This window comes from Ambystoma mexicanum, chromosome 2p, assembly GCF_040938575.1.
Source record: "Ambystoma mexicanum isolate Mex_15411 chromosome 2p, UKY_AmexF1_1, whole genome shotgun sequence".
In the NCBI taxonomy this organism is placed as follows: domain Eukaryota; kingdom Metazoa; phylum Chordata; class Amphibia; order Caudata; family Ambystomatidae; genus Ambystoma; species Ambystoma mexicanum.
Window position 1 is genome coordinate 1,291,442,599 of NC_090923.1, and position 17,766 is coordinate 1,291,460,364.

General features: G+C 50.3%; 1 protein-coding gene across 1 annotated transcript in view; it reads left to right on the forward strand.

Moving 5' to 3' along the window:
• LOC138567427 (transmembrane protein 180-like) overlaps window positions 1-17,766 on the forward strand; it is a 384,600-nt gene that overhangs the window by 120,164 nt on the left and 246,670 nt on the right. Inside the window, exon 2 of the mRNA XM_069645615.1 lies at window positions 6,087-6,261. Within this exon, the coding sequence (XP_069501716.1) occupies window positions 6,087-6,261 (175 nt within the window). The remainder of the gene's footprint in view (window positions 1-6,086; window positions 6,262-17,766) is intronic.

Consider the following 17,766-nt stretch of genomic DNA (forward strand, 5'->3'; position numbering starts at 1 on the left):
CGTTGAAGCTGACATCAGCATCACGTGAGAAGGGAGAGAGCCGGAAGGCACAGGGTGGGCTGATGAGGAGCAGTTTAGTTCCGAGTAGATAGAGATCAGTAAAGTTGTGTCTGATCTACCCTGCTGAGTCCACCTATTGCCCATAATTCAAGAACCTCGCCAGGTTAGCATAGAGGATGGGAAGGGAGACAGCTACCAGAGAAGCCTGTTTGGTTTAGCTTCTAGATGGGATTTGATTATCTCCCAAAATAATTTATTGACAAAATGCCATCTGCAAGGGTGTGCAATCCTAAGCTTTTTGGATTTTCGCTATTCAAAATGATGGAGGATGCCTCTCTCAGAAAGTGGTTCTGCTAAAATGGTACCCTTTTCAAAATGCTCCATGTTGAAAAGTGTAGTGCACACATGTATACTCTTCTTGTCCCTGTCTACGTACACACCAGCAGCTGCAATGTTTGGAAACATAGCAGCTGCACAGTCACATGTGCTTTCCTAAAGCAGTCTTCTGGAATCAATTAATTCCAGCAGCCACTGGCTGCCTTTAAAGGTATTGGAAACCATGTTCAAAATAATTTTAACTACATCTCTTCATTGTCTGGTGGCAGTTATTTGGTTAAATATTAATATAAGCTATATAGTGGCACATGAGGAAATAAAGTTAAAATTGCCAAAATCCCATTGTATGTCATTGTTATTATCCACATGGTCTTCAATGTGACCTGCAGTTGTGGAACCATTTGTGTATTGCATCTGGCCTAGGAGTGCCACCCATAAAAGAAGGCGGCTTTCTCAGGAAGCCATTTGTTCTCTCTTGGGCAGCTTTGACACCTTTCCAGGAGATCAGAATTTACCTCTCATTGGGGTGAGGTGGCAGCTGGGAGCTTCAAAGAGTCCTCTGCAAAATAATGGATATGTCATGCCAGGGAGATAATGACTGGAGTCCTTTTCTATCTAAGGCAGACCAGGGATAGGGGGAGGGACAGTGCAGCAAGAAGAAGACCTTCACACTGGGGAAAGAGCCAGCCATCTTGGTTTTGCCACACCACCCCATTTCCTTCCTGGGACACCACCTACACTCCGGCGGACAAGGTACTCTGGGAGCTAACATCTCAAGAAATTACCTTTGTTACATCAGCAAGGATTAGCCCCTTAAAGAAGCCTTAGAATGTACCAAACGGCTATAGCAAAATGTCTATATAAGGGGCTGAATCGCTCCCCCCTTCGTTGAATCACCTGTGGCATACCTTTTGGGAAGCATCTTAAAGATCATCATGGAACCACCTTGGAACAACTTGAATAGGATTTCTTTGTAAAGATCCCATCCATTGGGTGAAGACAAGGAACTCCAAGGAGAGTGCAGACTATTTCCCGAACTGCTTCAGTGGACCATTTGAAGCAACCTGCTGCAGTTAAAGCCTGACTATGGTGGACACTCGCACCCATGACTCTGCCTGCAGAAGTGGCAAACTCTGCAAGTGTCCCTGGCAACCTTCCTGGCTAGGAAGAGCTCCAGGCAGACTCACTTTTCCTCAGTGGCCTGGTATAAAGCCCCACAGCTCCCCAAGAATCAAAAGACTCTGCCTTTGGCCTTCTCTGGAATTTCCTGCCCTTTGAAGAGACTGTGAGTGTTCCATAAGCCTTTGAGTCTCTGAAGAAACCCTTCGACAGTCTTGCTGACCAGTCCTATGCTTCTTTGAGGCACAAGTTGTTGCCGCTTGCCGAACCACACCATGTTTAATCTAGTCGAGTCAGCCCACCACTGCAGCTGAATTTCCCCTTTTTTCACTTGAGGCCCTGTCAAGCCTTCGAACTATGCTGACACGACTTAGCCTACCTGTATCAAGCTTCTCCAAGCCTCTAGCTGATGCCACTTGTCTGACCCTATCGCTTTTCTTTAAACTTGTCAAGCCAATTCACCAGCTCGAACCTGACTCAAAGCACCAGAAAGCACCCGAAAACCCAGCTTGTCTCTGTAAAAACCCAGAAAGGAGACACAAAGGTCAACATATATATAGTTCTGTCCCCTAGCCTTCTTATATGGTCCCAGGTGACATTTAAGACCCCACTTTATGCCATAAGAACATATTGATTAACTTGTTTGACATTTCTATACAACTTTTCTCTAAAAATCTGCATTCTCTGTGTATTTTATCAGAGGGATAGGTTGTTAGTGTTTTTAATAGTTTGTCATTTTAGTTTAATTAAAGCCATACTTTTCTGGAACCTTGAATGGACCTTTTTTATTCTGCTACTTACCATAATACTGCTTTTTTGGATGCTTCAGTGCTAGCTTGAACCATCTTGAACAGTATAGCCTAGCTTCGGCCCATGCTACCTTAGCGAGTCAAATTATGTATCCAGTTCATGCTATGCCCGTTTCACCTTTATGACGGAGATCACTGATGTTCTGGTAGTAGTGTGGGGCTAGGCAGGAGAAGACAACCTTTGGATCGGGGGAGCCAGAGTTCGAACGGGATCAGTGATATCTGAGAGATGGCAACTTAGCAGAGGCACCAGGCAAGGGTGCCCCTGGACCCCGATGCTTTACATTCTTGCCCCGTAGCCCTTAGCGATATACCTTAGGCAACAATATGACACGATAGGTATTGAGGTAGGAGGGGAACGACACCTAATATCCTTATATGCGGACGATTTGCTGCTGTACCTGAAATACCCGGAAGAAAATCTCCAGTATATCCTGGAAGTGATGGAGAGGTATGCGGGGCTATCCGGAATAGCGGTAAATCCTCAGAAATCCAGCATATTCCCGCTAGGTAGCTATAAAGGAACCCCTGTGGATAGGTTACCAGTGCTGCAAATACCATGGGTGTTTGGTTCTTTCCGTTATCTCGGAATAGACGTGTACCACACGGTAGAACAGGAACATAGGCATAACACTGAGATGGCCATTGGAAAAATTGGGAAATGCATGAAGTTTTGGGAAAAGTTGCCCCTAGCAATGATGGGACGAGGGGCAATGCTTAAGATGGTGGTTTTACCTAGGCTTTTGCATTACTTTAGCAATATTCCATACATGATACCCAAGAAATGTTTTGCTAAACTGAACAGTATGTGTAGGGACTTCCTCTGGCACGGCACTCGGAACAGAGTGGCGCTATGGTAGTTGCAGAATTGCTATGAGAAGGGAGGGATTAAATTGCTGAATTTTGAGGTTTATTATGTGGCGAGTTCAGCTACAATATGTGGCCAAGTGGCTCTCCGATGAAGCGACCCCTGAGTTAAGGTTGTTTGGGCAGGATAGTACCCCGTTTTATTTAAGAGAAATGATCTGGCTGCCTGAGTCAGAGATGAATGGACACCCTGGAATGATGAGGCTTGGGTGGAAAATGTGGCGTCGAGCATGCCGGATGATGGAAGACCCATTCCCGTGCTCCCCGCAGGTCCCGCTGGTTGCACTGGCAGGGGAAGATAAACAGCTGAGAATGATTATCAGGACCTACTGGGAATCGGTGGGGCTGGTAACGTTAGAGGATGTTTGGCGAGAGGGGGCCATTAGGGATTTTTGAATACTTAGAGAAGAGGACGGGCTACATACGGGCCAATATGTTATGTATCATGGGATGGTGAAGAGAATTCGAAAAACGTGGCCTGAAACAGCATTGGCAGAGGAGCCAAATGCTAACATGGGGGCAATATATGACATATCGGAAGGGGGGCATGAGATTTCTAGATTGTTTGAGATGGTGATGACTAAGGTTGGAAAAGAGTTGACACAATTGAGACTAGACTGAGAAGCGGAGGTAGGAGCCCCAATAGAGGATGGGATGTGGGAACGCGCTCTGGGATACCACAAGAAGGTGTCAAGAAATGAGAGATTGAAACAAATGCAGCTGTATATAATGCATAGAGCATATATGACCCCTCTGAGGATATCTAAGTTCAAAAATGCCCGGCGACAGGCGTGTCCTAAATGCGATAAAGAAAATGGTGACATGACACACATAATTTGGTCGTGCCCAGTAATTGAATGTTTCTGGGGTGAAGTGGCACAAAAACTCGTAGAGAAAGGGGTCACGCTCATTATAGATACGGCTTGGGCCTGCCTGTTGGGAGGGTTCCCCAGACCACGGAAACTTAAACATGTTGGAAAACTTAAAGATTTGGCATATGTGCTCGCAAAACGTAGGATTGCCATGGGATGGAAGACGTGCCACAAGCCACGGGTGGAGGTATGGTGGAAGGAGTTGCAGAAATGGGCGGAGGCTAAAACGATGGTATGGCAAGAGGCGAGTAGCATGAGGGGGGAGGAAAAAGTGAGTACCCTGATGGCATGGAAATCATTAATAGCAGAACTGTTCGGAGCAATATCGGATCAAACAGAATCAGAGGCAAGCGAAATCCCGCCACATGCAGCAGATATGGAATAACAAGTACGAGTGGGCTCATAAAGGGGGGTGGGATTGGGGAAGCAATGATCAAGACTAATTGTTGTACAAGGAACTATTGTAAAAAGCACTGCGCGTTTGGTTTGTATTGTTGTTTGGTTTGAATAAAATGAATAAAAATATATATATATTTTTTAAAAAACCTTTGGATCGGGGGGGGCGTTGCACCTCACATGCCTGGAGACTAATGACCTAATCCTCCTGCTCCCCCACTCTGGTATACAGAGTGCATCAATTTTCATTTCTCCCCAGGAGGAGAATTCCTTTTCTTCTAAATTATTTAGGTCCTGAGCAGGAGAAACCGATCAGGAATACTTTCTTCCCTATGGAAGCCTGTGAAGGCCCATCCGCCTGGGTGGGTACCTCCACAGCCCAATGCCAGCACCAGAGCAGAGGGTGAAAAGAAAACATCCATGCTTCGATGGTCTGTATAACCTTTGCATGGTACCAGCCAATCGTCAGCTTTGCAGGCAAATTCAAGAGACTCTTGGGGCCCATTGAGAAGCTTGTTTTTTGTTTGAAAAATCCTTTATTGCGGGCTCTTTGGTGTGTTTTTCCTCGGCTCTCGTGCCTCGTAGCTCAGCCTGGAGAATGTAAACAGCGAGAATCTAAATAGGTAACTTTCAACATTTTGAAGGGCTTCCAAAAAGGTTTTGTATGTTTTCACCCTCTAGTTTTCACCCATGTTTTCTCTCTCCTTCATCTAAGCATGCACATCAAGTGAGGAGTGCACTTACACTTTGATTTCTGGTTGTTTTTTAATATAGTCTTTTCTGTTGGATTTTTCCATCTGGAGAAAGCCATTGTTTATGTTAAACTGCATTTAAGGTGTAGGAACTTTATAACTGCTCTTACGTCCTTGTTCTCTGCCCTACAATGTAACCATATGCTCAACCTAATTAGGATAGCTATAAGGGTATTTAAACCTTCTAAGTGGATGGTACATGTGTAAGCAATATTGCACTTGAAGTAGTATCTCGGAGATCAAACGTGTTGGGCGCTGTTTAGCTCGTTCCCATAGCGTGGAAGATCTCGGTTAGCCTGTCCCCAACATCTACCCGGAGATGCCTTGAACTCACCATGTCCACTGTGGGTCATACAAAGGAAACTCGGTGTGCTTGGGAATGTGTATGAGTGTCGCATTAGGGCACACATATATGTTCACATATAAAGGACAGGTGTGGTAATCGCCTCCCTTGGCAATTAAATGTACAGTACTTTATGCACTAGCTCCTTTCCCCAGAGTTAGCTCAATGTGACTGTGAGATCCCTGATACCCAGGAGCTGCTTTGAGTTTCTGCGTATCCCGTTTTTATTTTCAATCTCTGCCTTTGACTTCATAGTTTTGTTATTGAAATACATTTTACAAAAATGCCTGCACCCCCTCACTGTATAAGTTTAAGTCAAACCGGCCTGTGAGGACATCATTAAAATGGCCGCTGCCCTAGAGGGGGCTGCTTAACGATGGATCCCCCTGTATAGGCACGTGGTTCTCTGGCCAATCAGACATCCCCAATTCTTGGGGACAGTGTGTACATAAACGGCACTGGCACCTGCTGGCGAGACAGTGGCACGGCGCTTCGAGTCTAGGGCACAGCATGCGATGAACGTTGTCATGTCTGAACCATAGCGCCGTACCCATGTACTAAAGTACTGCTCCTTACTTTCTTTTCAAACCAGGGCGAAGGTGCGTAACATTGAAGAAATGAAGACTTTTGGAATACATCAAAATGCTCTGGCCTACTCCATGACAACCCTGGGTGCTGGAATGATGAACAGTGTCTTTAATTTTTACTATGTAAAACTGTTTTTAAATCAGTACAAGATTTCCGAAGGAGCGTTTCATCAAGCCCAGGTGAGTGCGAACTGTACTGCCTTTATAACATGCCAGTGATGCAATATGAAAGGGGGCAATAAGCGAAATGAAATGAACAATGAAGTCGTCTAATGTTCTAGAACCATATTGGCCCAAATTCAACAAGAAATGGGCAGCTGTGAATAGCGCAGAGTATGATGACCTCTTTTCAGTTTCCGGATTCTGTCAAACGCACGGTCACAGAAATCACGTAGGTGGCCTGCCCTTTTCCCCGGCAGCCTCCAACCTAAATGTCTTGTTGCCCAGTCAACAACCTGACCCCAATGCATTCTTAGGCTTCAAGCACCGTCACGTGGGTGTTACGAGCTCAGGCAGCAAAGGTCAGTCATGCTAAATTAAAAAAGGTAAAATGGTCATTGGTCAACTGAAATACAGGTGCCAAGTCCTGGGTGACGCCTGTGTGTGTACTGGAGTGTTTTGTTCAAAAGGCCCTCGCTGTTCACCAATACCAGGGATGGCCGGGGATAATTGTGGGTGTGTCTAAGCAACAGATGGCTCTAACTTACACTCTCTACTCCTGTCCCAATTGCCACAAGCAAATTCACTAATTTTCAGAGAGGCTATTTAAACACCTCATTCAAGTTGAGTATTAGGTGGTCAGTGTGGCGTTGGCCCTTTAAGGGTACGCACGCGACGGGGTGACGTTCACTCCGTCGCGTGCACAGTTAAATAAACGGGGCGTTCCCGGTGACGACACAATCACCGGGGAGCCCACACTAGCAACACCGCTGTCTCCGTGTCTCTGTGTCACGGGGGTGGGGGGCTCACGGACGGCGGCATCCGTCAATTACATCATCTGGGGTGCCTGTGCGCTATCCACCATGAGTCAAGCTGCTGCTGCTGCTGCGCCTCCGCCTGCTCCCCCGCTGAAACCACCTGGGTCCCTACAGCCAATGCCTGAGTTTGATACCTCGGGCGCTCCATCAAGCCTGGGACAGAGGTGGAAGATGTGGATGGATGGGCTTGAGATGTACTTCAGGGCCACGATGGAGACAAGCGACGACAGCAAGCTGGCCATTCTCCTGTACTCTGCTGGCCAAGCAGTGCATGAGATATTTCTGTCCCTGCAGCCGGCGGATGGGTCGTTTGCGGCGGCAAAGGATGCACTCCATAATCATTTTCTGCCATTGGCCAACGCAGATTATGAACGTTTTCTCATGGGGACGGCTCGACAGAAGGATGACGAGACTCTAGATGTATTCTATGGGCGGCTGCGGAGACTGGCGGCGCCATGTGCGTGGAACGACCCTGAAGTCATGATTCGCAATCAACTCATTCAGGGGTGTGCCTCTGGGAAACTGCGGCGCCAGATATTGCGCGAGCCTGGCATCACCCTTCCCCGCATCTTAGAACTGGGAAGGTGCCACGAAGTGTCGGAACTGCGGGCGACCAGAATGGAAGCTGGTGCTCGCCCAGGCAAGGTGGAGGAGGTCTGCGCGGTCGGAAGAGGCCGTGGAGCGAGGCGCCCCATGAACACGCAGAGCCCGCGCCCGCGCCCGCCTGGGACTACTTTGTGCCCAAAGTGTGGGTACGATCTCCCGCACCCAGCTGAATGCCCTGCGACTGGGGTGAAGTGTGGTAGGTGCGGAGGCGCGGACCACTTCGCCAGGATGTGCCGATCTGCAGCTCCCAAGGTAGTGCCTAGGGGGCCTGTTCGAGCCGGTTTCTTCCGACCCCAAAGGGCGTCCCACGTTGCTCAGGTGGACCAGGGTGACGAAGGGGCCCCTCAGGAGGGGGAGGAGGAGGAAGAGGACGATGAAAACGTTTTCTTTGTGTCCAGTGTGAGCATGCTGAAATCCCGATCCAAGAGACAGCCCAGGTGCAACGTGCTTGTCAATGGAGACTCTGTACCAATGCTAGTGGACACCGGTGCGTCCGTGAATGTGATGGCCAGACAGCACTATGATACCATGCAGGCCCCGCCCACGCTGACCGCGCCGAGAGCACGCATTTTCGCTTTCGGCGGCGATCAGCCCCTTCCTCTGGACGGCGTTTTCGTGGCTGATGTTCAATATGGTGACTCACACATCCGGGCCAGGTTCTATGTCACACCGGTGAGTGACAACACACTGCTTTGCTGTGCTGCGGCTGAGGCTCTGGGAATTGTCACATTCGCATACTCAGTGTACTTAGACGACATTCAGGTACTTCTGGCCAAACACAGCTCCCTGTTCGAAGGCATTGGACAATTGGTGGGTGAGCCGGTCCGGCTCCACATCGATGAGTCGATCCAACCAGTGGCGCTGAAGCACCGGCGAGTTCCTTTTCATCTCAGGGATTGGTGGATCGAGAACTGAACAATCTTGTGGGGCTGGACATTATTGAAAAGGTTGAGGGCCCCACCCCATGGGCATCTCCCATTGTCATCGCGCGCAAGCCCAAACAGCCCGATGCGGTGAGGATCTGTGTGGACATGCGACTCCCCAATAAGGCCATAAAGAGGGAACGACACTTGACCCCTACCATCGATGATATCATAGCAGAACTGCAAGGGGCGAGGTTCTTTTCCAAACTGGACATGAGAGCAGGCTATCATCAGGTGGTCCTGCACCCCGAGTCCCGCTACATCACAACCTTTACCACTCATCGAGGTTTTTACCGATACAAGAGGTTGTGTTTTGGGGTGTCTTCCGCGGCGGAGGTGTTCCAAAACATCATAAGGGGAGCACTGGCTGATCTGGATGGAGTCCTTAATATCAGCAACGACATCCTGGTGTATGCCAGGTCGGAGACGGAGCATCTGGCATGCCTGGCCAAGACCTTTGAACGCCTTCGCTCGCTGGGACTCACCCTGCACAAGGACAAGTGTGAATTCCTGAAAACAATGATCGCGTTCTTTGGATTCGTGTTTAAGGCGGATGGGGTGTCGCCGGACCCCCGCAAAGTGAGGGACATAAAGGAGGCGCGTCCGCCAGAGAATGTTGCAGAGGTGAGGAGTTTTTTGGGCATGGTCACTTACTGTGGCCGTTTCATCAGGAATCTGGCGTCCCGTTCAGAGCCGTTGAGATCTCTCACGAAGAAGGACACCATCTGGCAGTGGGGCCCCCTTGAGCAGGCGGCATTCGATGATATCAGAGGTGCCTTGGCGGCAGACGATACCATGGCGTTCTTCGATCCGAGCCTGCAGACAGAGATCGTAGTGGACGCCAGCCCATATGGCCTGGGGGCAGTGCTTACACAAGTGGGGAGTGACCAGGAGATTCGACCCATAGCATACGCCAGCAAGGCGCTCTCCGACACCGAGCAAAGATACTCCCAGATTGAGAGGGAAGCCCTGGCGGTGCTGTGGGGTTGCAGACATTTTCGCCTCTACATTCTGGGGCGCCCCGTGACTGTGGTCACGGACCACAAGCCGTTGTTGCCGATCATGGTGGGCTCATCATCCCGTCCACCAGTGAGAATAGAGCGCTGGATGCTCGCCCTGCTCGAGTATGGAGTGTCGTTGACATATCGTCCAGGGGCTAACAACGTGGCGGACTACCTCTCTCGACACCCAAGAAGGGACTCTCAGGAGTCTGCGTCGGCTGAAGAGACCGACGAACATGTCCGCCTGGTCGTGGAGACGGCCACCCCAGACTCCATGCAGGTGGAAGAGCTTGAGCTTGCATCAAAGGGCGACAAATGTTTTGCCATCCTGAGGGAAGCCATGCAGAGGGGTACCTGGAAGACGGTGCTGGAGGCGGTGGAATGCAGGACATGTGAAGCCAGAGTGGCCCTCGAGCAGTTATGGAGAGTGAGAGAAGAACTGACATTCTCAGAGTCGGGGCTGCTACTAAGGGGTGAGAGGATCGTGGTGCCCCAGGCCAAAGTTGCACAGGTCATCGCCTTGGCGCACCAGGGCCACCAAGGGGCGCCCAAAACCAAAGCTCGCCTCCGCCAGAAGGTGTGGTTCCCGGAGCTCGAGCGGAAGGTGGAAGCATTTGTGGCGTCTTGCGTGTGGTGCCAGGCTGCGGCACCGGCCCAGCGGGAACCGTCCATTGAAGCGATGCCCAGAGAGACCAGGCCATGGAAAGTAGTGCACGCAGACTCCGGGTCCACGTCGAGAGGCACTCACTTCCTAGTTGTGGACGAGTGGTCTCGATCCCCGGAGGTCGAGTTTATAGAGTCCGTCACATTTGACAACGTGGTGGTGGCGCTGGAGAAGATTTTCGCCACCCATGGCCTGCCCTCTGTGCTGTGCTCCGACAACGGGGCACCATTCCAAGGCGAGAGTTTTGCCGAGCTCATGAGGGAGTATGGCATTCAACACCGGCGGGTAACCCCACTGTGGCCCCGGGCCAACGGGGAGGCAGAGCGCATGATGCGCACCCTCAACAAAGTATTCAGGATTGCCCATGGAAAAGGCGAGTGCTTGCAGAGGGCCCTGTATGTCTTCCTGCGGGGATATCGGACCACACCTCACTCCTCAATGGGTGTGGCACCGGCGGAGGCTCTCTTCCAAAGATGCCCGAGAGACGTCATACCGGAGGTGGGGGACAGGGACCCTGCCGTCATTGACAATGAACAGGTCGAGGAGGACAGACGAACCAGGACGCAGATGGAAAACATCCGGAGGGGCCTGAGACCCCCACACATCGCTCTGGGGGATGAGGTGCTGGTGAGGAATCGCCACCCACAAGGCAAGTTGTCCCTCACGTATGAACCCGCCCTCTATATGTCGTGGCGGTCAAGGGCTATATGGTGACAGCATCTGATGGGACGTCGTCCGTGACAAGGAATGCTTCATTCTTCAGGAGAATCGGCGACCCTAGAGTGGACAGCCCGGACAACCGAGAGGGTGAGGGTGCCTTGGATGAAGGTGGGGGTGAAAGTCCACCGTGGACTCTCCGGCTCGAGGCAGACCAGGTCAAGAGACACCGGCCAGGGACGTTGGCAGGAGGTACCCCCTGAGAACAGGGCGTGGGAAACCTGCCCGTCTCACAGACTATGTGACGGACTGAGCTGGGGAGGCAGGCCGTGACAGGTACCCGCGGGGGATCCAGGGTGGCTGTGAATAAATGGGGGTTTTGGAATTTACAGAGTTGCGTGCTTTATAAATGTGTGATAGTTAGTCCCTCCTGTTTCCAATTTGTTGTTATGGAAAAGGAGGAGTGTGGCGTTGGCCCTTTAAGGGTACGCACGCGACGGGGTGACGTTCACTCCGTCGCGTGCGCAGTTAAATAAATGGGGCGTTCCCGGTGACGACACAATCACCGGGGAGCCCACACTAGCAACACAGCTGTCTCTGTGTCTCTGTGTCACGGGGGTGGGGGGCTCAAGGACGGCGGCATCCGGAGACCGCCAACAGTCAGCTCCCTGGGAAAGCGCCAGGGACGGGAAAACGATCCTTTGCCTCGGCGCAGACATTTAAACGAGGGATCCGTCCACCTAATTCTCAATTTGCCTGAGATTTTTAAATGACCTCTCCGGGCTTGCTATGATCAAATGGAACCCCAGAGCTCGCGTGCCGCCAAGTTCAGCCTCCAGATCTCAACCAATGGACGTTTGAAATCGGTGAACCTGATGACAGGCTGCATTGCTCCCCAGTGATGAAACCCACCCCTCAGTCACACAAGCAGGTGTTCAGTAGCTACAAGCTCCATCTTGTGGCTTACACATACATCATGCCTACAATCAATCGGATCAAATGTGATGATGCGTAATATCCCATATATGTTTCATTCATGTATACGACTTTAGTTCAGTGACTTGACATTTACTGTCAAAATAGTGTTTTTTTCCCTATTCGAGCCTGACTTTTTAGCCATGCGATGCAGTGTTTAGACGTTCATCGAGGCCTTGTAACAGCAAATATCCACATTTTCCCTTCCAGAGAATTTCTAAAGGCAAATAATTCCAGGTAGAAAGGTTTGCGAGGAGTTGTGTGGTTCCATTGTGGGCCTGTCTATCAAAACAACACCCTTGTTGTGCAAACCCTTGTAATTAGTGTGGCACAGGCGTGGAAGAGAAAGATAAAAACTGTCGCTTGACTTTCTCGGTCAACTGTGAAAGTATTTATCTGGGTCACCAAACTAGTTCTTCGGCTTCCTAATCGTTCCTACGCTATAACTTTTGGAATGTCAAAGCTGCCACATGCCTATGCTGACGTTCTTTCCAGATACCAATGTTCTAGGGCTCGTGCACTCCCGCCACACCGCGACCTACATGATCACCCTAAAAGCTCCACGTTTGTTCGCCTTTCGTGAACCTTTTGATGTCTTTTTTTCTGCGATTCTGTCTGCTCTTCGGCCGCAGGCCTTCTCACCGTCTACTTGCATAGTTAGAATATGGAGTAAGTCACATTCAAATTTAAATGTAAAACCCCTGCATATTAACTGTGAGACATATTGAGTTGGTCCAGTTTTCACTCTGTTAATGGCTAGCGCTTTCCCAGCTCCCCTTTAACCCTCCAGCGTTCCACATTAGAGGATTTGCAAGAGTCTCCGCAATCTCCTCATAGACATCTTCTAGGGAAACAGTTCAGTGTATCAGATCCTCATTACCTCCACGTCCACTCTTCCTCGTCCCAGTACTTACATCATGAGGCCCCTGCCTCCGACACAGGACCTTCTTCTATTTCTTTAGTTCTGTATAACTCCTCCCCTTGACCCATGTAATCCAGTTAAATGTTTACTGCCTCCCGTTGCTGGCCCCCTGGTGGGGCTGTGTGGTGGGGCCTCCGTTCCCTTCAGGTGCGGCGTGCTCCCTGTTCCCCTGCTGGGCTTGGGCTCCGGTAGTGCATGGACTGCAGCCTCTCTCGGTTTTTGCTGCGCATCATAGCCGGCGTGTGAGGCACCTCCGCCCATTGCATGCAGGCCCGGGCTAAGGTAACTAGCTGCTGTGAGGGGTCAGGGTCCTGTGTATGCCCCGAGCTGTCCGTTCCACGGAACTTGTTGTTGCCTCCAGGATCGATGCGCAACAATCTGAACAGGGAAGAGGTGGTGGATGTTCTTGCACAAGTTTGGGACTGTATGGGGTTTTCGGAGCCTTTGGTGCAGGTGGATGGGGTGACCCCACTCTTCGCCAGTATAAGTGTTAGGGAGAATTCTCTTCTAAGGCTAATTTCCCTTACCTATAGAGTGCCCCAGCAGCTTTGCTGGATTTGAAGGGTTTATTTTTTTCTCCTGCTAAGAGTGAGACTCTTTTTCCCACTCTTAGAAAGATTTCTGATGTGTGTTTTAGGCTATCTTGAGTGCTTATGGTCTATGGGCTTTTTCTCACCATCATAGGTATCATCTTTTTATATGTGTGTTACACAGCACCCTCAGTGCAGTAACACAGGGGTGTCATAGTGACCACCAAACATAGACTCCATACCCTGGGGCTGACTACTGTCTCTCAGGGCATGTAAAGTCCCCATTCACTTTACTAGTCAATAATTATGAACAAAACCAGTACTACCCATCTTACTATAGAAGTACTGGGAAGGGTTAATAGTTTTTCCCTGGTGTTCATTTTCGAGAGGGTACTGTCCCGTCCCTCTCCCCAAAGTTTCTGGCTGGTGGCAGTGGTTACAACCGTAAATATTCGACCGTGAATACTTTCCTATGGGATTTTCCCATTGTTCGAGGCTACCACTTTTACTGACAGCTTCTAACATACCGCCGGTTTATTTTAATATTAACTTTACTCCGGTAGGTTTTTATTGCCAGATCTTTGATAATATTTCTTTCTCGTGTCTTTCTCTGAAATCCTAACCCAGGTCGGGAATCCTTTGTTCGTCCTTTTGGTGGGCTTCTGCACAGAAGCCCTCCTCTCGGCGCCACTGAGTCTGGGGTAGACAGGATGTGTGGGAGGGGGAATAGGCACCCTGGACAGGGTTGCTTAAGCAACCCAAGTCACACTCTGCCATGATAGGAGGATAGGGGGTTATCCCGCCAGGATAGCCACCGTACTGTGTGAGTGACAGCTAGGCTGTATGAATGGGGGTTTTTCTGCATAAAAGCAGGGCTCTGAGGACTGGAGGACAAGACGTTGCCGCTGGAACTAAGAAACCCAAAGAGGAGAGAAGCTGAAGACATCTGCAACGACTGAACTACCGGCGAAGCCCTGCCTCAGATTCTCGCAACTTTTCTCCAACGACAAGAGAAGAGTTTCACCTGCAAGAGCCTTCTTCCCTTGAGCTGGTGGGGCCAACCAGTTTGTCAATCGCCTTCCAGGACCTGCCTTGGTCGAATCGCCAGTGCCAAGCACTCGGAGACCGGATAGTCAGGCACCCGTCCACCATGACTGCGATTTAAAGGAACGTACCTTTTATTCTGTTTCGGCATCACAGCAGCTGGCTTCTTCCCTGGGCAGTGCAGTGACTCGAACCTTCCTCCACGACGAAAGCCTCTCTTCCTCTGCTGGATCTCCCGAACTGTAGGAACTGCCAGGAACAACCACCACTGCAGGAGCCGCTTCCACTTTTAAGGTACATTGTTCCTCCAGGCCTCCCGTTTCGCGGGGTACTGCTAAAGGTGTTTGAAATCCTTTACTTACCTCCTGGGCTGGCTGCCCCTATCGTCTAACATGGTCTTTTACCTTCTGTACCCTCCTTTTGAATCGTCGTTAAAGAAAGACTTGACTGTAGCTACTAGAACAGTTTGATCCTGGGCACATTGCCTTGTACCACTGACTCTGGCACAGGCCTATTGACTTTGGCTAAATCTGTTACAACTGCCTTCTCTAGATTGCTTTTCATCACGAAATGTGTTGGTGCACCTAAAACTCTTATAACCTCCTTTTCTTCCCCTTATTGTTGAAGCGCCATTTTGCTCGGTTTTCACCAAAGTATTGCTTGTGCTAAAGTATTATCGGGCCTAACTTGTTCACAATCCAATTGGGAAGTGTTGCTGGTGTGTTTAGGAGTCTAACCCTGTATGACTTGTCCTTTCCCTCCCTCTGAAGAAATTGTTAGAGTGCCATTTCTGCTTGGTTTACACTGTGCCGTTTTGCTCAGTTTTCACTCTTGCTCAAACTTGTCTACAATTTAAATAGGGAGTTGTGTATACTTTTCTTGACTGTTTTAACTTGCTTTAATGATAGTGATTTGTGTGTTACTTTAATAGTGTGTAAAACAAATATATATATTATTTTTAATACAAAGCTTTGGTCCGTGTTTCCTTGTTCCATAGTTCTGTAGTCCTATTGTGTAAACCCTGAATACTGCTCATCTCCCTCTTGAGAAAAGTCTGACTGCTCAGCCACAGCTACCAACTAAATATGTGTGGTATAGACTGATACCAAAGGGGATTTATTGCATATAGCTGTAGTCCTAATCTTCTGTAGTGCTCCCTAAGGGAACTGCAGGGGATTTTGCCTAACAATAAGCATACCCCGGGGATGAGGTTACCTTTGGTTTCGGACATCTGGGCTAAGATCCTTTGTGAGTGGCGTGATCCGGAGAAGATTGTCTTGCCCCGCTTTATGGCCAAGTTCTACCCATTGAAGGGGGGTGAGAAGTTGCTTTCGGGCTTTGTTGAGATTGACGATATCATTGGTAGTGTGGTGGGTCGCTCCTTTGTGTCGGCCGAGGAGGTGGCTGTCTTGGACCCGGTGGACCGTAAGGCGAATTCCAGCCTAAAGGTGGTTCATGCTGGTGCACATCTGGCCCTCACAGCGATTATCTACTGCTCCTACGCTGCAGAGACTTTGCTAGGTGGTTTCAGGAAGTTGAAGAAGGCCGTGGAAGGGGGTTCTGACTGTGCCCCGCTGCTGGCTGACATGCAGCGGCAGGTTGAACTCTTGTCCGATCTGGCGTTTGATGGAGTACGTGGCTCGGCCATGGCCATGGGTGCTGGTGTGTCGACCCCGAGGCATGTGCATCTGCGAGATTGGAAAACTGAGGATTTGCAGAAGGCGACTGCCCTTAAACTTCCTTTTGACGGTTCCAAACTCTTTGGTGATTTGCTTGAGGAGAAGGTACATAAGGTGTTTCGTGCTGACAAACACTCTGACAAGTTACAACAGAAGTCTACCTCGACTGTCAAGAGATAATCTTATGGTAAAGGTGCGGGGACCGGACAGTCATTCCCTGGTTCCTCCTCCAGCTCCTTTTGGAGGCCCAGGTGAGGGGGTCCTCTGCGCTCTTCTTGTCCGGTCCCAGCCCAGAAGTCCTGACAGTTTGGACAGGCCGGTGGGCGGACGTCTCTGGCTGTTTTTTCCGGTATGGGACCGGTAGTGCTCGGATTCTTGGGCTCTGGATACTGTCCAGAAAGGGTTATCAAGTGTACTTCCTGTCTCACCTTGTCCTGGGTTGCATGGTTCGAGCTGTTGTTCCCCTCTCGCTGCCCAAGAGGTTGGCTATGTCAACGGCTCTGTCTGAATTGTTACTAAAGGTGGCTATCGTGCCCGTTCCCTTTCCGCAGCGGGTCTGGGATTTTACTACCAGGTGTTTCTGGTCCCCAAAACCTTCAGGGTAGTCTCGCCTCATCATGGACCTCAAGGTTCCGAACTGCTTCGTCCGGAAGGAACGCTTCAAGATGGAGACTTTACAGAACATTCACCCTATGTTGCACAGGGGGGATTGAATGGTGTGTCTGGATCTCCAGGATGCATATTAACTTGTGTCTCTCTGCCCCTGCCAGATGAGGTTTTTTCATTTTGCAGTGGGATTTCAGCATTTTCAGTTCCGAGTGCTCCCGTTCGGGTTGCGCTTGGCCCCCATGCTGTTCACCAAGCTGGTGGCTCCCCTGGTGGCGCATCTTCACCTGAGGTGCATTCAGATTTTTCCCTACCTGGACGACTAGTTGGTCAATGCGGCCCTCCGGCAGACGGTCCTGACTCATCTCCTTCTTAACTGCCAGGAATTGCGGGACTGGGGGTTTCTGGTGAACTGGCAGAAGTCTCATATGGATCCCTAACAGGATCTGGTTTTCATCGGGGCTCAGATTTCCATTTCTGTCCCAGGAAAGGGTCCAGCGCCTGCTGTCTGTTCTGGGCAGGGTTCTCAGGCGGAAGTGTGTCACAGCTCGCCTGTTGCTCATGCTTCATAGGCACATGGCGTCTTGTGTCTTCCTGGTTCCTTGGGCTCGTCTTCGTCTGCGTCTTCTGGTGTCTTATCTACTTGCCCACTGGCTCCCAGCTTCTTTGGCTTACGAGACCTTGTTCCCGGTGACTCCTGCTCTGAGGGCCTCTTCGCTGTGGTGGTTGCAGGTTCCGAATCTCTGGTCAGGGGTGTCCCTGGTCTGCCCCCCTTTGACCAATCTTACTACAGACGCAAGCGGAAGGGGATGGGGGGGCGCGTTGGGTATCCTCTCGGCCTAGGGGTTGTGGGCTCCGGAGGAGGTCCGTCATGCGTCAAATTGGAGGGAGTTGTTTGCCATTCTCCTGGCCCTGTTGTACTTCAGGGTGTTTCTAGAAGGTTGGTCAGTGTTGGTCCGGAAGGACAATACCACAGCAGTGGCATATGTCAACCGCCAGGTGGGGTCCGGCCGGTCCTTCAATGCCCTGGCAGCTCAGATAGGTTCCTGGGGGGAGTCGCACCTGTTGTCCCTGGTGGCCTCTCATGCCAGGGGGTGGACA